This window comes from Phyllobates terribilis, unplaced genomic scaffold (assembly GCF_046119375.1).
Source record: "Phyllobates terribilis strain yellow unplaced genomic scaffold, ASM4611937v1 Scaffold_3__8_contigs__length_932513732, whole genome shotgun sequence".
Taxonomy (NCBI): domain Eukaryota; kingdom Metazoa; phylum Chordata; class Amphibia; order Anura; family Dendrobatidae; genus Phyllobates; species Phyllobates terribilis.
This window is the reverse complement of record NW_027362763.1, coordinates 141,195,284-141,219,841: the sequence shown is the minus strand read 5'-3', so window position 1 is coordinate 141,219,841 and position 24,558 is coordinate 141,195,284. Positions and strand designations below refer to the sequence as shown.

The 24,558-nt window shown below is 48.1% G+C and overlaps 1 protein-coding gene across 1 annotated transcript in view; it reads left to right on the top strand.

Annotated features, from left to right (window-relative positions):
• Nucleotides 1-24,558, top strand: part of TAF1B (TATA-box binding protein associated factor, RNA polymerase I subunit B) — a 174,299-nt gene that overhangs the window by 76,803 nt on the left and 72,938 nt on the right. The window contains exon 9 of the mRNA XM_073674171.1: nt 20,450-20,597. Within this exon, the coding sequence (XP_073530272.1) occupies nt 20,450-20,597 (148 nt within the window). The remainder of the gene's footprint in view (nt 1-20,449; nt 20,598-24,558) is intronic.

The window sequence follows — 24,558 nt, the reverse complement described above, 5'->3', positions numbered from 1 at the left end:
GTATTTTGCCAGGGCTTCAAACACTTCCGCCAGGTGTTTCAGGTGGTCCTCGTAGGTTTTGGAATAAACTATAACATCGTCCAGGTACAGCAGGACCGTCTCAAAGTTCCGGTGTCCCAGACAGCATTCCATCAATCGTTGGAAGGTTCCTGGTGCGTTGCAGAGTCCGAACGGCATGCAGGTAAACTCGCTAAGTCCCATCGGGGTGGTGAATGCGGTCTTCTCCCGGTCCGCCTCTGCTACAGGAACCTGCCAGTACCCGCTAGTGAGATCCAAAGTGGAGAAGAAGTTAGCAGATTTTAAAGCAGCCAAAGACTCCTCTATCCTTGGTAAGGGGTACGCATCTTTGTGTGTGATACGGTTGATTTTCCGGTAGTCTACACACATTCTCATGGTGTTGTCTTTTTTTTTAACCAAGACTAGTGGAGCTGCCCAGGGGCTACAGCTATCCCTGATTACCCCAGCCTCCTTCATGTCTCTAAGCATCCCCTTGGCGTGTTGGTAGTGTGCAGGGGGTACGGGTCGGTATATCTCCTTTATGGGAGGATGGTCTCCCGTGGGGATGTGGTGTTCTACCCCCTTTACTCGCCCGAAGTCTAACTGGTATTTACTAAACACTCTCTCGTACTCTTGAACCACCCGATAGACTCCCTGTTTCTGGTGTGAGGGAGTGGAGTCAGTACCCAAATGTAGTTGCTGACACCAGTCCTCCATTTGTTGCTTAGAGCCGTTACCTTCCTCTGGTTGAGATGGAGGCAAGGGTTCCACGGCCTGTACAGAATTCTGGTTTATGGTGAACAATTTGGCTAGCGTGGCATACTGGGGCAGGTGTACTTCTCTCTCCCCGATATTTATGATGCGAACGGGCACCCTCCCATGGCGTACATCGACCACCCCCCGTGCTGTCAAAATGGTGGGCCTACTGTCTGAGTAGACTGGTTCCACCATTGCCTGGTAATCTCTACCTCTCAGACCAATAGCTGCCCGGCACCAAATCATCATTTCACTTTTCGGGGGCATGGCAATAGGGAAAGGGTCACACATTCTCACGCTACCAATCTCACCACCGGAGAGTTCCACCTGTTGCCGTCGCATCAGTGCCCGGATCTCTTTTTGGAGCACTCGCTGCTGGCCGGAACTGGCGTTCTTGGCAACCTGCTGTAAAATGAGAATCACCTCTGCAAGACAATTTTCAATCACATTAGTTCCTAGAGTTATCTTTGGGTGACTCTCGCGCTTGTCAATGTCCACAATGATCAGTCCCTGTGCTGCCAGTTCGACTTTACCGATTTTAATGGTCATCTCTTTAAATCCGATCTGTGGCACGGGCTGACCATTGCTGGCGATGATACTCAAGTCGTCGTCAGGGTAGCGGGTTATATCCGAGTCATTCCAGTACTGCTTGAAGAGCACGTACGGGATGGTGGTGACCTGTGACCCGGTGTCCAGTAGGGCATTCATAGGAATGCCATCCAGTACCACAGGCAAGACTGGACGTCCTCCCACGTATTTGTCACGCCAGTTCGATGGGCCTGGTGATCTTATTCCTAGGGGTTGGCCCTCTACCCCAGGTTGTGCCAGTTTAAAGGACAGTACCTTGCCATATGTCCGGGTTGATTGCAGCGGCGGCAGATGGGTTGTCCGTCCTCGTTGTATCGGTCGCTGGGTTTTCCTCTGGCCGGTGGGGTCCTCCTTGGTCAGCGCCACGGGATGTCCTCCGGTCCGGATGCCAGCTGGATCTTCCCTGGAGTAGAAACCTGTAAAGACTGCACAGTTCGGGTTAGCGCAGCAACGCTTTTAGTTAGCTCTTGGACCTGATGGTGCAGGTCTGTAGCCGGGTCATTGTTTAAAGCCTGCGCATCAGCTCCCACAGGCCCTGCCGACAAGGGCGCCGTCTCCTGGTGGTAAGTGGTAGTAGGGCGTCTGTGGGTCACAGCGCCACCTGGTGCCGGTTCTCGGAGCACCCGGATGGCTCTGTCCTTGAACTGTGCAAAGTCCAGATGAGGGTCCTGTAAGGCCATTGCCCGCAACTGGGTTCGGTGGGCATTGCAATGTAGACCCTCTATAAATTGTTCAGTCAACAGCTTGTCTTCGTTTCCCACGCCGTCAGGGTCGGCCTGCTTAATGGCTCTCAGGGCCTCTTGTAGGTTTAGTGCATAGTCCCTTATATTCTCATGTGCTCGCTGCTTGCACCCGTAGAATCTAAGCTTGATCTCGGCTGAGGTACGGGTATCAAAGGTGTCCTTCAGCCGGGCTAGTATCTCTGCGACAGTCCTCCTCCTCCCGAGTGGCCAGGACTTTACCTCCCTTTGGGCTGCCCCTGTTAATTGAGCCACCAGGATGCTCACTTTTTGCTCCTCTGTGAGGGGGTACACCTGGAAGAGGCTATCCAGCCTTTCTCTGAAGTCATTTAGGGTATGTGACTCCCCTGAGTACTGGGGTAGCCAGGCTGCCCCCGGGATATAGGGCATAGTGAAAGGCATGACCGCAGCAGCGGTGGCGCTGGCGGTGGCTGTGGCAGTGAAGCTCTCCTCTGTATCCGACATCCTCCTCCCCCCCCTAGTGGACCGTGGCCTACCTTGCGATGATCCTCTTCCGTAGGCCGCGGCTCCGCAGTGGATCGTCAGGGTTGAGGACCTTCCGTCGCGTTCCTGTGACGTCGGCGTCTGCTGGGCTCCTTCCAGGACCTTACGCAACGTCCGGACGTGAGGCGGAGCTTCAGTTCTCGCGCTCTTTCGGAGTCCACGCCCCTCTTCTTCCCGCGCGGCGTCCTCAAGATGGCGTCCAATGGCGGGAAAACTCCACGGATGGCGGGAAGAAGGCAGAAGATGGCGTCGGATGGCGGGAAAACTCCACGGATGGCGGGAAGAAGGCAGAAGATGGCGTCAGATGGCGGGAATCCTCACCACAGGTAAGTTTAACAGTCCCTTTTTTTTTTTTTTTCAGGCACGCAGTACCCGGTGGTTGCGGGCACGGGATCCTGCCGACTACGCCAAAGTTGACGCGCCCCCTGGGCCTCTGTTGTGTAGCGTTGCGCACGCGGGGACTACCCGGAGCCGGATCTGATAGGGGTAGTAGTCCTCGTGGCGACGATCCGGTCCGTGCCCAGGGTGTCAAACCAAGTGGCAGAATTTAGTAGAAGATGTTATAGTGTTCGACGACGCCACCCGTTGAATGCGGTTATGAAGCCGCCGCTGCAGGGCAGACCGCTGAGGCCGGTGGTACAGTTGTGCAGCGTGGATAGTATAACCCCCAACGGGAGGGGTATGGCCTCAGGGCAGCGGACGTGGATGATGGGGATAGCAGAATTGCACGCAGGCACTAGGAACCACTCAGAGATGGTGCGGTGTAGTTCAGGGTCTTTACTGGTGGCAAAGGTAGACCCTCCCGGGAGTACTGGCTAGCGATCGGGGCCTGGTCAGTCTGTGAGCAGATAGGATCTCCCCCGGCCAGGCGGAGTTGTAGGCCTCCCCGACTTATTGTACTCTCCCTGGCTACCTTGCTAGAAGCGGGTAAAAGTAGCCCACGTCCCTGAGTGTACCGTGTGGTGCTCACCCGTATGGCCGGTGACTCGGGGCCTTCTGGTAGCCTCCGCTCCACAACGGCGGTGCTGGTCCCTTGCGTGTGACCATGCCTTCGGGTTTCTTGGCCAGAGGACCTGAAATCCCCTGCCGGTCGGTTTCTGCTGCTGGGTATGGATCAGTCCCCACTGCCTCGGACTCCGTGTCCGGTGAGATCTCTTCAGTCAGGACGAGCTCTACAGCTTCCAGTCTCTGACCCCTTTTATCACTGCTCCCACATAGCTCCTGATCTTGCTCTCTCTGTATCTGCTCCACTCCAGACCAGACTGTGTCTCTGTCTGGGACTCCTCTTCTTCTCCTCTAACCCTGCCTCAGCCCCAGTCTTATATAGGGGAAGTTCTTCCCCTCCCAGGACTGGGCAGGAGGTGTGGCATGCTTAGGGTTCCTGACCAGGAGACCTCCCACCTGCTCTCAGACGTAATATTGCTATTACTGTGGTAACCAGACCCCTGGGGTGCCACATTTGTCAGTTGCTACATTGATGATTTCCTGCTGCATCAATGCTTAAAGGGGTTGTCCAGGTAAAACAAATTATCAACTATCTGCAGCATAGCAGATACTTTTCTGACTTGTGAGTGTGTGACCCGCACCAACTGGCACAAAAGGGATTTTTTTTTTATATCTCTAACTGGGAACATTTATCCCCACTACAAAATGGAGCGGTAGGTTGACTGCCTATTCGCCGCTCCAATCAATCTCTATGGAAACTTCCAGGCCCCCTTCCTTTTCCTTCAAGCACACTGTGATAGGCATAGTAAGTGCCCATAAACTCATTGCATAGGAACTGTTATTAAATTGCAGTCTCTAAAATGAAGATGCATATGAACAAGCACTGGTCCTCATGACCGGGACCTTGACTTCTAAATCTGCACTCACTTTTAACCTGCCTTAGCAAAGTTATGAATCTTTGTAATATACTTTATTAACTTATTTTACCTCTTTGTCTCTCAAAAATCATGCTGTAAGCAAAGCTCCCAACAGTCCCAGATTCAGCGGTACTTCTCCCAATTTGAGGACTCAGTCCTGCCCTTGTGGCACGTCAGGGCTTTATCCCGACTTCTAATACTAGCCTCTCTCCGACGTAGTCATTGCTCCATGGGTCCTTCTCCTTAAAGGGAGGGGCCTCTTCTCTGTCTGACTCGAACTTGCGATCTCATGTTTGCAGGCAGCAGCTCCAACAATGAGCTACAGCCCACTGATAAACATAGAAGAATTTGGTAATCTTTGAGCTGTATTGCAGGCAGTGAACTTAGAAGCAGATTATACAGGTGCATAGAGATACATTGTAAATAGCAGTGTATTTCTATGTCCCTGTATTCTAGAGGTGATGATCAGATTTTTTTGTTGCTTTAAAACTTCCAAAAAAAAAAAAATGAAAAAAAGAAAAATGTCATTTTCTCTTTTTTTGTGAGTGAGTCTCCCAGGGACATGAACTCACAACCTTTATAATTGCAGACAACTGTTAAGGCGTTGAGCGACAGGATCTGGTGATGTCACTGGCAGAATTTTGTATACTTGTGTAACCGATAGGCAGATCATGCTCCTACATAGAGATACATTGTATATAAGTGTAATTTCTATATCCCCATATTCTTAAGGGAGATTAAGAGAGATTTTTCTTCCAATAACATTACTAAAAAAGAATGAAAAATATTTACTATAATTTTTAAATTTTAATGTGCTTTTTTAAAAAAATAATAAAGTTCACAAATCCACAAATAACATGGACCTATTTGATGTTCCTGTAAACGGAACGATCCGCAAACACAGCAATTAGATTATTTACGGGGATCGCTAAATGGCATAAAAAAATGGCGTCATTGATACTTTTTATTGGTTTAATAGAGGGAAAAAAAAAAAGGGAGCGCTGAGGCTGTGTTCACATGTAGCGTAAATGCTGTGTTTTTTTCTACTGCTTTTTTTCAGCATGTTTTCTGCAGGTGTCCTCACCACATGACGCAATAACAATCTTCTCTGATTATTATGTGTTCTCTGCACGCGCCACATAATTTGTCCTTCTTTCTGTTCTTCAAAAGCTGGAAGCATTGTGTTTTAACTGCCTAGTTTATCCTCTTTTACAAGCTGCTTTGAACTGCTCCTCTACAAAATATTTGTACTTTAAACCCTGCTTAAAAACAGTCACTATCTGACCATGGAGAAGAAAAAGGAAAAATCACCTGGTCTTTGAAGGGTTTAATAAGATTGTGTGCAGACAGTCAGTACTATGGGGAATCTTACTAACGGGAGCAACGATCAAAGTCTTAGAGGGTGCGATCATGACCAGGCCCGTGCAGGAAGGGGTTATGCCGACTCCATCTCCAATTTCTGCTGGGTGTGCGTCCGAGGACACACATTCAGACTAAATGTATTGTGCCACAAAGATCTGTTTGCTCCCTGCACTGCAATACAATCAGAGGCTAGCAGCTGACATTGTTGTGCCTGTCACAGGCGGTTCATGGCAGTGTCCTAATGCACCGCTCTTGACTGGCACGGCAAAGTAATCTCCCAGCCTGTGTATCAGCCATAGAAGAGGGGACAGGATGGGGAACATTATACCTCGAAGGGGCCAAGGATGAGGGATATTATACCATTAAGGAGCTCGGGAGGGGGAACATTATCACTGGAAGGGGCCAAGGATGGGGACATTACTCTGAAAGGGGCCCAGGATGGGGGGGGACGACATTATACCAGGACGAGGCCAAGGATGGGAGATGATATAGCAGGAAGGAGCTGGGGATGGGGGACATTATCACTGGAAGGGGCCAAGGATGGGGGACATTATCACTGGAAATGGCCCAAGTTGGGAAACAATATACCAAGAAGGGGCCCAGAATGGGAGACATTATACCAGTAAGGGGCCAGAATAGGTGACATTATTACATACGGGGCAAACACATATGTTTTTATAGGATCTATAACACTACAAGGGCCCATAAATCTGTCCAGCATGTAGGTGGGGGCCCAGGTCCAAATTTTGCATCAGGGCCCATCAGACTCTAGTTACACCACTCCATACTGTAGATGGGGTTCTTTAGCTCCCATTAAATCCATCCTCAATAATCTGTCCCTAGATAAGTGCATGCTACAGGCAGCCAGATATTGTTCCATGTCTTATGGTCAATCTTGGGTTGATGGGCTAGTGAGCATTACATCCCTGCAGTCACCGGCTGGCATCTGTCCAGTGACATAGCTACACTTGAGTTTCTGTGCTTGGAGAGCCACTGTCGGCTTGGGTGAGGCTCTCCCTTTCCATAGTAGCAGGAAGTAGGTGTTTGGAAAGCTCATTGTGCTCAGGTTTTAGTTGGGAGTAATCTCTTGTGTAACAGAAACTCTAGCTTGTCCTTACCTGTCTCAGGTATGACCTAATCGAGAACACAAAACCCAGCTATATTTTGTGAGATTTCTATAAAACTTTTATTCCCAGCATTTCTTTCTAAGGCCGTTTTTATGCTTTTAATTCCTCTAAATGGGGAGGGGGGATCCAGTATATAATTAGCATAGTAAAGGATTCTGTATAGCTCCATAGCCTTATTTATCCTCCATCAATATAGACCGGCTGTTTGCTTTCCTTAAAGGAAAGGACAAAAAGCTCAAGTGGTTTTTGTTCTTTCGGTTAGAAAACAGAAATTGAGCGGGTTGCATAATGTCTACAGTACACCTAGCAACACATTGTCAGACTTTACAATAAACTTTTTTTTTTCTTCCTTTTCTTAGGGACAAAGATTTACAATGCAAAAGAGCTGAATAGTTAGTCAGACATAATACAGCGCAAGAGATGAAGTATAGAAAAAAAAAATGGCATCCAAGTAATACATTTTGTGGCAGGGCCACCACATAGGAGATATGGATAGTAGCCCGAGGTTCCCAAGTCTGTTGGTGAGAACATTTCGGCCATGTGCGCACGTTGCGTTTTTTTCCGCACGGATTTGTTAACAAAACCTGAAGCAAAACCTGATGTCAGAAAAGTGAATAAGAAACCTGAATTGTCATGCACACGTTGCATTTTTTTGACTTGCAGATTTGGTGCAGAAAATAATCTGCAGCATGTCAATTCTCTGTTCGTTTTTTGCCAGTATTTTTCACCCATTGACTTCAATGCAAAAACGCACGTTTTTGAGGCTGCGTTTTTCCTACCTAGAGAACAGAAATGGTACAGAAATTTCTGCACACAAAATACTCAACATATGCACATACCCTTACATCAGGGATGTCAAAACTTAAACACACAGAGGGCCAAAATTAAAAACTTGGACAAAGTCTAGGGCAAACCAATATACAGTATAATGGGTCTCACATAGTCCTCCATACAGAATAATGGGCCCCACACAGTCCTGCTTACAGAATAATGGTCCCCATATAGTCCTCCATACAGTATAATGGGCTCCACATAGTGCTCCATACAGTATTATGGGCCTCATATAGTCCTCCATATTGAATAATGGTCCCCACAGAGTCCTCCATACAGAATAATGGGCCCCGCATAGTCCTCCATACAGTATAATGGCCCCACATAGTCCTCCTTACAGAATAATGGCCCCACATAGTCCTCCATACAGAATAATAGCCCCACATAGTCCACCATACAGTATAATGGCCTCACATGGTCCTCCATACAGTATTATGGGCCCCACATAGTTCTCCATACAGAATAATGGCCTCACATAGTCCTCCATACAGAATAATGGCCTCACATAGTCCTCCATACAGAATAATGGCCCCACATAGTCCTCCATACAGAATAATGGCTTCACATGGTCCTCCATACAGTATTATGGGCCCCACATAGTTCTCCATACAGAATAATGGCCTCACATAGTCCTCCATACAGAATAATGGCCTCACATAGTCCTCCATACAGAATAATGGGCCTCGCATAGCCCTCCTTATAGTATTATGGACCTCACACAGTCCTCCATACAGATTAATGGTCCCCATATAGTCCTACCTACAGAATAATGGCCCCACATAGGGGTGGTGGTTCTAGTGTCGCGGGCCAAATAAAACCACCCTGCGGGCCAGATTTGCTACTCAACAGACAACTGTGGAATGATATTAATAGCCAGGCAAGAGGCCATGGATATTGGCCCCCTCCCAGGCTAATAACATCAGCCTTCAGCAGCCCCAGAAATGGCACATCAATAAGATGCGCCAATTCTGGCGCTGAGCCTCGCTCTTCCCACTTGCCCTGGTGCATTGGCAAGTGGGGTAATAAGGTTAGGGTTGATGTCAGCATTGGATTGGCAGCTAACATCAAGCCCAGAAACTAGTAATAGAGTGGCGTCTAAAAGACGCCCCCATTACTAACCCCAAAGGGAAATTGTAAATAAAAAAACACCCAGAATAAAGTCCTTTAATTGAAATAATGACAGACTCCTTTATTAAAATAAAAACTCCCCGTCCCTCGCTTTCCCATTTATTGGGGTAAAATGAAAAATAAAAAACAACCATATTCCTCACCTGTCCAACGAGAAGATAATCCATATGAGAAACCCTATGTCCCATGTCATAATCCATCGCTGCAACATCTGGATTTCTTGGCTGAACGGTGGCAAGATGCGATTTCTCAGTCATGAATCCAGGAGACACTGAGCTTCACTTGGGACGCAGCTTCAGTGACCTGCGGTGACGTCATTGAGGTTACCGCAGGTCATTGAAGCTGTGTTTCCCACGGGCAGCTCAGTATGAGTGGCCCAATGAACTGCTGTGACCTCAATGACATCACCTCTAGCACCGTGAGAAAATTTCCCATGGTACTAGCGGTGATCTCATTGAGGTCACCGCAGTTCATCGGGAAACGCAGCTTCAATGTCCTGCGGTAACCTCAATGACGTCACCGCAGGTCATTGAAGCTGCGTCCCAAGTGCAGCTCAGTGTCACACAGGGCCTCCTTGTGCCCTAATAAGCTTATGCGAACATTTCGTCCTAGGGCGACCACATTAATTTTGATATTGGATTGCTCTGGCAGTGACGCAGAGGTTTCATTTAGATTGTTACAGCCTGCAGTTGTGTGATGACCACACTTTCATACAGTAGCGTGTAAACGGAGGCCAGCACTTTTGTGCATTTATTGCATGACTTTTTACATTCCCTTCTATTGGACTGTGATACACATTCAACGTGTGCCACGTGACCCATCTCCAGTGAAATATTCAACATTTAATTGATGATATATATTTTTATAGATAATCTGCCTGCACAAGTTGAGTAGATAACAAGCCTAATAAAAGTCCTGTCTGGAGTGCACTTTGGGGTCTGGCAGCATTGTTCCACCCCGTTATTGACCTGTGCTTGTATTGCATTCGTTTACATTGTTTGCAGAAGACTCATTAGTCATCCCTCTCCGCTGATACTTGCAGACTGTCTCTCTAGTAAATGCACAGCTTTATTGCTGTGCAGCTTTTTTGTTAATAGCTGTACCCATCATTGAAAAGCTAAGGATTATATGGCGTGGGTGGAGAGCATAAATACAGGCTCTAGGTGTAACTTGCTCTATGAGCTCTTTACTTGACAGATACATTAATTTGTGCTTACAAGTATCTTTTAGAATTGAAAATTGGTCTGTTCGAGTGCCTGCAAATGGGCACCAGAACTCAAGGATCAAGGATCTGTCACCCGTGACTCTCCAGCTTTTACAATGCCACAGCTCTCGGCATATTCCGAGCATGGATATAATGCAGAGATTTGCCCTCCCTCTATAACCTATTTAGACATGAGTACAATTTAACATTTCTATGTTCTAAAAAAAAAAAAAATTACCCCAAAATTATTATTTTTCTCTGGTTTAAAATCAAATTCTAATGTGCCACATTTAGTCTTTTTTGTTGGGTGTTTCTGATCAAACATGGAGAATCCTTATTCCCCTTTTAAAGGTTTATTCCCACAATGACATTATTTTTTTTACAAAGCACAGTAGATGCATGACTATTGTTAATATACAGTACGAAGCCCAACATGAAGTTTATTCTTGTATCTTGTGTTTTTTTTCATCACCTTCTACCCACCTATTCTTCACTGCTAAAACTACATTTACCAGCACCACCCTGCTTCTCCTCAGTGCTGCAGGCCCCTTCCACTGCTCCCCTGTGTGTTTATTGATTGACATTGATAGATCTCAACATGTGAAATTTTTATTTCTATGGATGAGGTGAGCATTAATGGTTTTGAATGTTGTGACTGGGACCCTGGGAGTGAGCAATTTGTCATTAGTGTTTACAAACCCCACATTTCACTGGTTTCTTTCAGGTTTATGGGGATCTTCATTGCATGAGCAAGCATAGAATAGCTGAGCTGTGCTACTGTAAGCAGGATACTCGGATGCAACAGCGCAGACAATGAGACAGTGGTACTTGACCAACACTATTTATTTAACTAACACAAAAAGGAAAATCTATGTATAAGTGTGTATGTGTATATATACACTGCTCAAAAAATAAAGGGAACACTCAAATAACACATCCTAGATCTGAATGAATGAAATATTATCATTGAATACTTTGTTCTGTACAAAGTTGAATGTGCTGACAACAAAATCACACAAAAATCATCAGTGGAAATCAAATTTATTAACCAATGGAGGCCTGGATTTGGAGTCACCCCCAAAATTAAAGTGGAAAAACACACTACAGGCTGATCCAACTTTGATGTAATGTCCTTAAAACAAGTCAAAATGGGGCTATTGTGTGTGGCCTCCACGTGCCTGTATGACCTCCCTACAACACCTGGGCATGCTCCTGATGAGGTTGCGGATGGTCTCCTGTGGGATCTCCTCCCAGACCTGGACTAAAGCATCCGCCAACTCCTGGACAGTCTGTGGTGCAGCGTGACGTTTGTGGATGGAGCGAGACATGATGTCCCAGATGTGCTCAATCGGATTCAGGTCTGGGGAACGGGCGGGCCAGTCCATAGCTTCAATGCCTTCATCTTGCAGGAACTGCTGACACACTCCAGCCACATGAGGTCTGGCATTATCCTGCATTAGGAGGAACCCAGGGCCAACCGCACCAGCATATGGTCTCACAAGGGGTCTGAGAATCTCATCTCAGTACCCAATGGCAGTCAGGCTACCTCTGGCGAGCACATGGAGAGACGGTGCAGCCCTCCAAAGAAATGCCACCCCCACACCATTACTGACCCACTGCCAAACCGGTCATGCTGAAGGCTGTTGCAGGCAGCAGATCGCTCTCCACGTCATCTCCAGACTCTGTCACGTCTGTCACTAGTGCTCAGTGTGAACCTGCTTTCATCTGTGAAGAGCACAGGGCGCCAGTGGCTCTTTGCCACTCCTGGTGTTCTGTGGCAAATGCCAAGCGTCCTGCACGGTGTTGGGCTGTGAGCACAGCCCCCATCTTTGGACGTCGGGCCTTCATACCACCCTCATGGAGTCGGTTTCTAACAGTTTGTGTAGACACATTGTAGCATCGGCGTGTCTGCCCCGTACTAGGCAGAGACGCTGTCCCTCTCACCTCCCCACTCCTGGCGCGGCGTCCTCCAGTGCTTCTCTCCCCGCTGCTTCTGGCACGCGCTCCTTCCCCGGCAGTGTGCTTAGGGCGCGCGCGCTCCCCCTCTCTTAAAGGGACCGCGCGCGCCGTCCTAAGGAGTCCCCGGCCAATTGCCGGAGGACCTCCCATATATAAGGCACCTCCTCCAAAATGGAGGTGCCCGAGCAATGTTGTTGCAAAGCCTTCACTCTGCTTCAGCCCTCAGGTCCCGTTACCAGTTACCTGCCAGTCACCTGCCAGATTCCTGCCTGTTACCTGTCAGCCACCTGCCAGATTCCTGCCTGTTACCTGTCAGCCACCTGCCAGATTCCTGCTTGGTACCTGCCTGATATCTGCTACCCGCTTGCAAGCCTGCGGTCCGACGGTCTGCCCTCCGACTCCTGTCAGTCTGTCTATGGACCAGCCTGCCCGCTCACCTGGGAGCGCTCACCTGTTACCTGCCTGCTAGCCTACCTGGAGGCTCTGCCGTCACTTGCCGTGACCACCTGCCTGTCCAGAGACTCTTGCCCGCTCACCTGGGAGCGCTCACCTGTTACCTGCCTGCTAGCCTACCTGGAGGCTCTGCCGTCACTTGCCGTGACCACCTGCCTGTCCAGAGACTCTCGCCCGCTCACCTGGGAGCGCTCACCAGCCACCAGCCCGCTGCCCTTCTACCCAGAGACTGTCCCTGTCACTTGCCGTGACTACCTGCCCGTCTTCCCTGGGAGCCACCCGCTTCCTTACAAGGACTGCCCCCTTGTATAGTTGCTCAGAGGTTCCACCTCCCAGACCCGTTACAGTTTGCTCGGGCCATGGAACCCGGTGGCCCCCAGATCTCCGATCTGCACCAGGAAGTCTTACGTCAGAAAACTCAGCAGGAGGTGGTACTGTCCTATCTACGGTCCGTTAACTCTCGTCTAGGCGCATTGTGTGACTCTTCTATGTCTACCTCTGGTCCAGCCGTGCCCATTCCTGCGGTACCGCAATCCAGTCCCTTCATGGTACCCGACTATGGACCTCGGCTTCTGGCACCTCCACGCTTTGCCGGCGAACCTACTTTAGCTCGGGGTTTCATAAACCAGTGCACCCTGCACTTTGAGCTATTGGCATACCAGTTCATCTGCGACCGGGCCAAGGTGGCCTTCATCATGTCCCATCTCACTGGGGAGGCACTGGCATGGCTAAATCCCCTGTGGGAGAGAGGGGATCCCCTGGTGTCCGACCTGCCGTCTTTCCTCGCTGCTTTCCGGAAAGTCTTCGATGAACCTGGACGGAAAACCTCTTCTGCCTCCTCTCTGCTACGTCTCCGCCAAGGGAGTCTCACCGTGGGCCAATATGCCATACGGTTCTGCACCCTCGCTTCTGAGCTTGCCTGGGAAAATGAGGCTCTGGTGTCCGTCTTCTGGGAAGGTCTTTCCGGTCGGATTAAGGACGAGTTAGCTGGTCGGGACATTCCTACCACTCTGGATGACCTGGTGTCACTAGCTACCCGGATTGGCATCCGGTTCCAAGAACATGCCAAAGAGACTGCCTGGGAGAAAGACTTTTCTTGCTCTGCTCCTACTTCCCTGAGACCTGCCTCTCAACCAGTCACTCCGCGGGTGCTCTCGCCTGAACCTATGCAGATCGACCAGACCAAGATGGTCAGATCTCGCCAAGAATCTCGCCGAGCCGAGGGAAGCTGTTTCTATTGTGGCAGTATGGAGCACTTCATCCGTTCCTGTCCGGAAAAGCCGGGAAACGCCAGTGTCTAGGACCGCTCGGAGAGGTCGTCCTAGACAAAAGTAAGCCCTCTCCGTCTCTGACTTTACCGGTCTCTATTGCTTGGGGAGAAAACCGTCACTTTGAACTCGCCCACCTGGATTCTGGAGCTGCTGGAAACCTCATCTCCCAGTCTCTGGTAGAGAGATACCGTATTCCCACCAAGTCCCTGGCTGAACCATTGTCAGTCGCCTCCGTGGATGGAAGACTTCTCTCGGAGACCATCCTGCTCGTCACTGAACCCATAACCCTGCAGGTGGGAATGCTGCACTCTGAGGAAATCTCATTCCATGTGCTGTCCGGACTTTCTCACTCCCTGTTGCTAGGTCTACCTTGGCTCCAGACACACGAACCCGTATTGAACTGGCGATCCGGTGAAGTACTCCGATGGGGTCCAGACTGCCATAGGACCTGCCTGGTTCCGGTCCGCCCAGCTCGCCCTCCGCCTACTCCAGCTAATTTACCAGGTCTCCCGGCTCCTTACTGGCCCTATGCGGACGTCTTCGGTAAGAAGGAAGCAGAGACATTGCCACCCCATAGGCCATATGACTGCCTGATCGACCTGGTACCTGGCACCACTCCTCCCTGTGGGCGTATCTACCCGTTGTCTGCAGCCGAGACCCGGGCCATGTCTGAGTACATTGAAGAGAATCTGGCTAGGTGATTTATCCGAAAATCTACCTCCCCGGCTGGAGCCGGATTCTTCTTTGTCAAAAAGAAAGACGGCTCGCTACGTCCCTGTATTGACTACAGAGGACTCAATCTCATCACAGTAAAAAACAAATACCCCCTGCCGCTCATCTCCGAATTGTTTGACCGTCTCAAGGGCGCCAGGATCTTCTCCAAGCTGGATCTACGAGGAGCATATAACCTGGTCCGTATCCGTCAAGGAGACGAGTGGAAGACGGCATTCAATACCCGGGACGGTCACTATGAGTACCTTGTGATGCCCTTCGGTCTCTGTAATGCTCCCGCTGTCTTTCAAGAACTAGTCAACGACATCTTCCGCGACCTCCTGTACTCCTGTGTAGTGGTATACCTGGACGATATCTTGGTCTTCTCTCCGGATCTCCCCACACACCGAAGGGATGTTCGTCAGGTCCTGCTTAGGCTTCGGCAGAACCACCTCTATGCCAAATACGAGAAGTGCCTCTTCGACCAGACCTCCCTACCGTTCTTGGGCTATGTCATCTCCCAGACAGGTCTGCAAATGGATCCCGAGAAGCTCTCTTCCGTTCTAAAATGGCCTCGTCCTGAAGGTTTGAAGGCGATACAGCGATTCCTGGGCTTCGCTAATTACTATAGTCTTTTCATCCCACACTTCTCGTCTCGGACTGCTCCCATATCTGCACTTACCCGTAAGGGGGCTAATCCCAGGACATGGTCGCCTGAAGCTGAGGAGGCCTTCCTTTCCTTAAAGAAAGCCTTCGCCTCTGCCCCCGTCCTGCACCATCCGGACTGTAATACACAATTCTACCTGGAGGTTGATGCCTCCTCCTCCGGAGCCGGAGCGGTACTCACCCAAAAATCTTCTACCGGGAGAATGGTAACCTGCGGCTTCTTCTCCAAAATCTTCTCCTCTTTGTAAATGTTTTTTCCCAGCAATATGCGCTCCTGAAGGATGATGATGGAACTTGATATTCGGATTCAAAGAATTTTTATTTCAAACTAAAATACAACCGGTTTCGACTTCTTTGAGTCTTCCTCAGGTATAACATCATGCACATACCTGAGGAAGACTCAAAGAAGTCGAAACCGGTTGTATTTTAGTTTGAAATAAAAATTCTTTTAATCCGAATATCAAGTTCCATCATCATCCTTCAGGAGCGCATATTGCTGGGAAAAAACATTTACAAAGTGGTATTGCCTATGAAAGCTCTGTCCAGTGCTCTCATCAGCTCCCAGATTTCTGCAGCAAACTGAATGGAAAGAGGAATGGAGTGATCCACTGATTGGATTTACATGCTTTACCTCAAGATACCAAATAGGTGAGTGGATTTATACTGAGTATATACCCTTGGAATCTAACTACTACACTTAGAAGCCTGCGCTTCCTATTTTCTCTCCCTACAATCCCCTCTTGTTTCAAAATCTTCTCCTCGTCTGAGCGCAACTACTCCATAGGAGACCGTGAATTGTTAGCCATTAAATTGGCACTGGGGGAGTGGCGCTATCTGCTTGAAGGGGCTCTCTACCCGGTAATTATCTACACGGATCACAAAAACCTGGCATATCTCCAAAATGCCCAGAGACTCAATCCTCGCCAGGCCCGGTGGTCGTTGTTTTTTGCCCGCTTCGACTTCATTCTTCATTTCCGTCCGGCGGACAAGAACGTCAAAGCTGATGCCTTGTCCCGGTCCTTCCTGTCCTCCGATCAAGAGGAGGAGCCTACGCACATCATCGACTCCTCCAAGGTGATGAATGTGGCCCCCTTGGATCTGACTCGTCTCCCACCCGGTAAGACATTTGTAGCTGTACCAGATCGGGAGAGGGTTCTTCGCTGGGGACATTCTTCTAAACTAGCTGGCCATGCTGGCCAAAAGAAGACCTTCCAACTCATTACCCGGCATTACTGGTGGCCTACCCTGCGTAAGAACGTGTTAGACTTCGTCGCGACCTGCTCATCCTGTGCCCGTAACAAAGTTTCCAGACATCTACCAGCCGGCCATCTCCTGCCCCTTCCCGTACCTGCTGCTCCTTGGCAGCACATTGCTATGGACTTTATCACCGATCTTCCTATTTCTGCCGGTTGTACAGTCATTTGGGTTGTCGCTGACCGCTTTTCTAAGATGGCCCACTTCATTCCCCTGCCTGGTCTCCCATCTGCACCCGAGCTGGCTAAAGACTTTATCCGCCACATCTTCCGTCTCCATGGCCTGCCCCTCCACATCGTGTCGGATCGCGGGGTTCAGTTCACCTCACGCTTCTGGAGAGCCACATGTAAGCTAGACATCACCCTGGACTTCTCCGCTTACCACCCACAGTCCAATGGTCAAGTGGAGCGGATCAATCAGATCCTGACCAGTTACCTCCGGCACTTCGTTAATGCACACCATTCGGACTGGGTGGATCTCCTACCATGGGCCGAGTTCTCTTACAATAACCATGAGAGCGAATCCTCTTCCAAATCCCCGTTCTTTATAGTCGGTGGCCAACATCCCCGGATTCCACTTCCTGTCTCAGTTTCTGTGAACAACCCTGCTGCGGAGTCTCTTGTCAGCGAATTTTCTACTATTTGGGAGAGTACCAGGTCCGCTCTTCTTCTGTCCTCTGAGCGGATGAAGAGATATGCTGATAAGAGACGTCTGGATCCGCCTCAATTCCGTCCGGGAGACAAGGTTTGGCTCTCGTCCAAACATGTGCGCCTCAAAGTACCCTCCTTCAAGTTGGGCCCTCGATTCATCGGTCCATTCGAAGTCCTCAGGCAAATTAACCCTGTGGCCTACAAATTAAAACTCCCGGCCACCCTACGGATTCCCAACTCCTTCCACGTATCTCTCCTCCCACGTATCTCTCCTCAAACCCGTTGTCTTTAACTCTTTTTCCAATAATCCAGGTGCCCCTCCTGCTCCGGTTTCCGCTGATGACGTCTTTGAGGTAGAGAGTATTCTGGCCTCCAAGAGGGTAAGAGGAAAGACCTTTTTTCTGGTAGATTGGAGGGGGTTTGGTCCTGAGGAGAGAACTTGGGAACCCAGGGAGAACATCAACGCCCCGCTTCTCCTTGAAAAATTTCTTTCTGGCCAAAAAAAGAGGGGGCCTAAAGGGGGGGGTACTGTAGCATCGGCGTCTCTGCCCCGTACTAGGCAGAGACGCCGTCCCTCTCACCTCCCCGCTCCTGGCTCGGCGTCCTCCAGCGCTTCTCTCCCCGCTGCTTCCGTGACGCGCTCCTTCCCCGGCAGTGTGCTTAGGGTGCGTGCTCGCGCGCTCCCCCTCTCTTAAAGGGACCGCGCGCGCCGTCCTAAGGAGTCCCCGGCCAATTGCCGGAGGACCTCCCATATATAAGGCACCTCCTCCAAAATGGAGGTGCCCGAGCAATGTTGTTGCAAAGCCTTCACTCTGCTTCAGCCCTCAGGTCCCGTTACCAGTTACCTGCCAGTCACCTGCCAGATTCCTGCCTGTTACCTGCCAGTCACCTGCCAGATTCCTGCTTGATACCTGCCTGATATCCGCTACCCGCTTGCAAGCCTGCGGTCTGACGGTCTGCCCTCCGACTCCTGTCAGTCTGTCTATGGACCAGCCTGCCCGCTCACCTGGGAGCGCTCACCTGTTACCTGCCTGCTAGCCTACCTGGAGGCTCTGCCGTCACTTGCCGTGACCACCTGCCTGTCCAGAGACTCTCGCCCGCTCACCTGGGAGCGCTCACCAGCCACCAGCCCGCTGCCCTTCTACCCAGAGACTGTCCCTGTCAATTGCCGTGACTACCTGCCCGTCTTCCCTGGGAGCCAACCGCTTCCTTACAAGGACTGCCCCCTTGTATAGTTGCTCAGAGGTTCCACCTCCCAGACCCGTTACACACATGCACATTTGTGGCTTGCTGGAGGTCATTTTGCAGGGCTCTGGCAGTGCTCCTCCTGTTCCTCCTTGCACAAAGGCGTAGGTAGCGGTCCTGTTGCTGGGTTGTTGCCCTCCTATGACTCCCTCCACATCTCCTGGTATCTGCTCCATGCTCTGGACACTGTGCTCACAGACACAGCTACCCTTCTTGCCACAGCTCGAACTGATGTGCCATCCTGGATGAACTACACTACCTGAGCAACTTCTGTGGGTTGTACTGTAGACACCGCCTCATGCTACTGTACCTCTAGGGGTGAGAGCAATGGCAAAATGAAAAAGTGACCAAAAAAACAGCCAAAAAGGATGAGAACAGAGAAATGGTCTGTGGTCACCACCTGCAGAACCACTCCTTTATAGGGGGTATCTTGCTAATTGCTGATCATTTCTACCAGTTGTCTGTTCCATTTGCACAACAGCAGGAGAAATTGATTCACAATCAGTGTTGAGTCATAACTGGTCAGGTAGATTTCCCAGAAGTGTTAATGACTTGGAGTTACATTGTGTAGTTTAAGTGTTCCCTTTATTTTTTTGAGCAGTGTGTGTGTGTGTGTGTGTGTGTGTGTGTGTGTGTGTGTGTGTGTGTGTGCAAGTAAGCACTATATTGCCAGTAACAGGGTCAACATAGTATATTACGACACAGCAATGTGACTAAATACAATATTATGCAACGTTCTTTTACATACACTGTTCTTGTTATCTAGCAGTTAAACGACTGTTGATGCCTTTATGTCTCAACTTCACGGGCGTCACTCTCTGTACTAGGCCGTCCCCATCGTAGTCTCTATTAACACCTCTGATCTTTACACTGCCCTAGCGGGGATCACCGGTACTTCCCACTAGGCCGCATGTCCTAGATATGCGGATCACTGGATATACTGTGCTCTTCGCACTGGCCGTCTCCGTTCCCTGAAGCATGACCCCAGCCCTACCCTGTATCATACGTCTGTGATGGAAGTAACAGCCCACAGGAAATGTCCTCTGCTACAGCTGGATCGTCTCTTGAGCTTGGTTCGGACTGGTCACGGTCTTCTACTGGCATTGCTCACAGTCTTCTACTGGCGCGGATTCTGGACTTCTACTGGCGCTACTCGCAGACCTCTACTGGCGCTGCTTGCGGACTTCTACTTGCGCTGGTCACAGACATATACTGGGGTGGAGCACGGATCTGACTCACTGCTCAGACCTTCTCCGGCATCTGACCTCCGTCGGACCCTTTTGTGGCGATGGTGGCTGTAAGCCCACCTAGAAGCCACACAACCTGTCCTGGTACAGGTTCCGACGCCAACTGTCTCTTCTCAGTCCGGCCAGGCCTTTTATAATTAGTAACTGTGACACAGGTGTCACCTAACCTGGTGTCGTTTTCAAACTCTTCCTGTGGGAACATGGATTCCCACTATTTAGTTCCTACTACTGTAATTTTTCCTTTACTTTCACTTTCGCCTTTGACCAGCAGATGGCGGTGTTCACTTGCAGTTACTCTGCTAGGCATCAACTCTACTCATCTTCTCTCTTGTCTACTTCCTTACTCTACAAAACTGCTGTCTGGGTACTGGGGATGCAGTGAAAGGTTCTTGGGGAAGTTTTATTGGACAGGGTCATTGTTTTTTTTTATGAATTAAAAAGGATGATTGGGTGCAAATATAGCTGATATTGGTGGGATCATTAGCATAGCTCAGCAGTGATACAACTGGACTGTGAGATGTTTTTTTATTAGATAGGGTCTTTGGGTGCATCTGAGCTTATCTGACCGACAGCATTAGAACTAGTGAAGGATGGATCCAGTGGCAAAATTTTATCAGCTGTGCCGGCATGAGTGATTTTGCTACATTTGTGCTGGACGCTGTCGACATGATGTCACCGCTGCAGGCGACAAATGCTCGACCCAGGGAATGTGAGTACCTGCTTTCTTTCTTTTTTTTTTATTTTAGGCATTTTACACCCTTATAATGTCTCAGAAAACCTCCTTAAACCTGAACTCTCTTCATCATGTTCCGATATGTAAAGTTTTTTTTTCATTCAAGGGATTAAACTGAACTTGAGATAAATTCTGTAAATTTTTCATCTTTTTCTTTACAGGACTTCCCAGTGTACAAACAAATCCTGGATATCTCCCATGACCTTGGAAACTTTCTGCACTTACCTCCATTCCCTCCAGTAAAGGACACCTGCTATTACCACCCTAATGTGCTCTGTATGAAGTATCTGATGGAAGTGAATCTGCCAGGTATTTTTTCCCCCCTGGGATATCTGGCTGTTGGTTGTAGGTCTGTGCGTCTTAATGATGGGGTAATGGTTTTAAAAAAAAGAAATAAAAAAATATTTAGAATAAAAAATATCTATTTTTATTAGTCAAATAGCATAGCTCAAAACTTATTTTTCAATTTACATCTGCCTATACTTATCATACTTATCATAATTGGGCCATTGCTAACACTGGAGCAAAAACTGGAGGTGACGACTGCCAGCAAATGAGCAGCATTATGACGTACAATGACGTACAATACTCCTTGGTTTTGTCAGTAGGGTGTGTTGCCCCACAGCCTACCCAGGGCAATACTGGTTCTTCTTAAAGAGGCAAGCTGAGTATGGAGTCTTTTGGCATTGGAGAAAAGTCTTAAAAATAGCTCTTCCACAGAATGAAAGAAACAAACTATCTTGTAAAGTACCACCCATGAAGTCCCTACATTATAAATCAATGGCCGACTCTTTAATGAGCCTTACAACATGACTAGGAATAAATGCCAAGCCAGTATCTCCTGTATAGACAGCTGTTTCGGGGTCTTTGCCTTGTTTAAAGGGGTTTTCCATTTTAGTAAAAATGTATGAAAATAAAAGCATTTACTATTACCCATGTTGCTTAGTGCCTACATTTCATCATTTTTTTTGCTCCACCTTTTTCCATGGAGTCCCTTTCAACTTGCAATTCTGTTTGTTTACATCTTAATGCAGCAGGGACTGGGCTTGTCACTAGTTTAGCAGGCTGCACTAGGTATATTAATGAAAAGTTTTAAAATGGACAACCCTTTTTAGGGTCTGACATAGACTTCAAAGGTGGCTACCTCTTCTAGGTGGTACTCACAAGAGTTTTCTTTTGTTCGGCGATAGAAGGCTAATTTGCTTGATATTGTCATCACTGATTGGACAGTGTCAGACTTCTCTGACAAGAGGAACAGAAACACCCAGTTGATCTTTGTTTATTTATTTATATATATATATATATATATATATATATATATATATATATATATATATATATATATATATATATATATATATATATATATATATATACAGTGCCTACAAGTAGTATTCAACCCCCTGCAGATTTAGCTGGTTGACACATGCGGAATTAAATTGGCATTGTGACATTTGTACTGTGGATCAGCCTGGAAGTGGGAAATGCACTGCAGCAAATTTTGTTTTTGTTTTGTTTTTTGTTTTTTTTTTAAAAAACGTTAAAAGTTAATTCAGAGTGTCATTTATTATTCAACCCCTCAAACCACAAGAATTCTGTTTGGTCCCCCAAAAGTATTAAGAAGTAGTTCAGGCACCAAGAATAATGAGCTTCACATGTGTGGATTAAAGATCTCTTTTGCCAGCCTTTTCTGACTATTTAAGACCCTCCCCAAACTTGTGAACAGCACTCAGACATGGTCAACATGGGAAAGACAAAGGAGCATTCCAAGGCCATCAGAGACAAGATCGTGGAGGGTCACAAGGCTGGCAAGGGGTACAAAACCCTTTCCAAGGAGTTGGGCCTACCTGTCTCCACTGTTGGGAGCATCATCCGTAAGTGGAAGGCTTAAGGAACTACTGTTAGCCTTCCACGGCCAGGACAGCCTTTGAAAGTGTCCTCCCGTGCCGAGGCCAGGCTTGTCCGAAGAGTCAAGGCTAACCCAAGGACAACAAGGAAGGAGCTCCGGGAAGATCTCATGGCAGTGGGGACATTGGTTTCAGTCAATACCATAAGTAACGTACTCCACCGCAATGGTCTCCGTTCCAGACGAGCCCGTAAGGTACCTTTACTTTCAAAGCGTCATGTCAAGGCTCGTCTACAGTTTGCTCATGATCACTTGGAGGACTCTGAGACAGACTGGTTCAAGGTTCTATGTTCTGATGAGACCAAGATCGAGATCTTTGGTGCCAACCACACACGTGACGTTTGGAGACTGGATGGCACTGCATACGACCCCAAGAATACCATCCCTACAGTCAAGCATGGTGGTGGCAGCATCATGCTGTGGGGCTGTTTCTCTGCCAAGGGGCCTGGCCATCTGGTCCGTATCCATGGGAAGATGGATAGCACGGCCTACCTGGAGATTTTGGCCAAGAACCTCCGCTCCTCCATCAAGGATCTTAAGATGGGTCGTAATTTCATCTTCCAACAAGACAACGACCCAAAGCACACAGCCAAGAAAACCAAGGCCTGGTTCAAGAGGGAAAAAGTCAAGGTGTTGGAGTGGCCTAGTCAATCTCCTGACCTTAACCCAATTGAAAACTTGTGGAAGGAGCTCAAGAATAAAGTCCACATGAGACACCCAAAGAACCTAGATAACTTGGAGAAGATCTGCATGGAGGAGTGGGCCAAGATAACTCCACAGACCTGTGCCGGCCTGATCAGGTCTTATAAAAGACGATTATTAGCTGTAATTGCAAACAAGGGTTATTCCACAAAATATTAAACATAGGGGTTGTATAATAATTGACCCACACTTTTATGTTTAAAATTTAATAAAATTCAACTGAGCAACATAACTTTTTGGTTTGTAAGATTTATGCTTCTGTTCATAAAACCTACTCTCGTTTGCAGTTTGAAGGCTCTAACTTATTTGCATCTTATCAAACCAGCTAAATCTGCAGGGGGTTGAATACTACTTGTAGGCACTATATATATATATATATATATATATATATATATATATATATATATATATAGCTCACTCAACTGCACATGGAAGTAGACACAGAAACTCTGTCTCTTTAAGTCTTTCAGTGGTTTATTCAACCGCAGCATAAACCAATGTAAAGTCCATCAAAACAAACACTGCCCTAATGGCATAACGGGAAAACAAAAGAAAATATATGGCACAGAACATATTTGTCCGCTTAGGGATAGCAAACACAGAGCTGAGTTTAGACAGACACACTGAACACCTAAAAGCCCAAAAGGCCAGCTATTTATATCTCAGACCACACCCTGGGGTGGAGATATGGTGAACATCCTCCCACCCGCTCTATGGTTGTTCACAAAAACCGAACCCTGAAATTGGCCGTTTAACCCCTGTCAGCACATAGTGTGCTGGAGCAAACTTCTAGGTTTCAAATCACCGAAGCTAATAGCCTCAGTGAAACATATCTCCCCTCCAGTACGTGAAAGTGTTTACCACCTTGGCTTTTTACCAATTCTGTTACATTACAACCTGTGTTTAAATATTTTTGTAATCCGATTTGTGTGTGAAGCATCTGCACTAAATAATCTAAGTTGGTGAAGTGTGAAAAATATAGGCATAAATAAAATTTATGGGATCAAGTGACTAAAAATTGGCATGTGCATATGTATTCATCCCTTTTGCGATGAAGCCACTAAAAATTTCTGGTGCAAGCAATTACCTTTATAAGTCTCATGGTTAGTTAAGGACGTCCACCTATGTGCAATCTAAGTGCCACATGGTCTGTCAGTATATAGACATGTTTTGACAGGCCAGAGGCTGAAACATCATTAAACAAGAGGCACCACTAACCAAACACCATGAAGACCGAGGAGATCTCCAAACAAGCCAGGGACAAAATTGTTAAGAAGTACAAGTCAAGGTTGGGTTATAAAGATATCCCAATCTCTGATGATCCCCCGGAGCACCATCAAATCCATAATCATCAAATGTAAAGAGCATGGTACCACGACAAACCTGCTACAAGAGGGCCCCCAATCAAAACTCTCAGCCCACCGAAGGAGGGCATTAATCAGAGAGGCAGCAGAGAGACAAAAGGTAACCCTGAAGGAGCTACAGAGTTCCCAAGCTGAGACTGGAGCATCTGTCCATACGACCACAATAAGCCGTACACTCCACAGAGGTGCCCTTTATGGAAGAGTGGACAGAAAAAAAACTTTACTTACACACAAAAATTATAAGGCTTGTTTTGAGTTTGCCAAAAGACATGTGGGAGACTCCCCCCAATATGGAGGA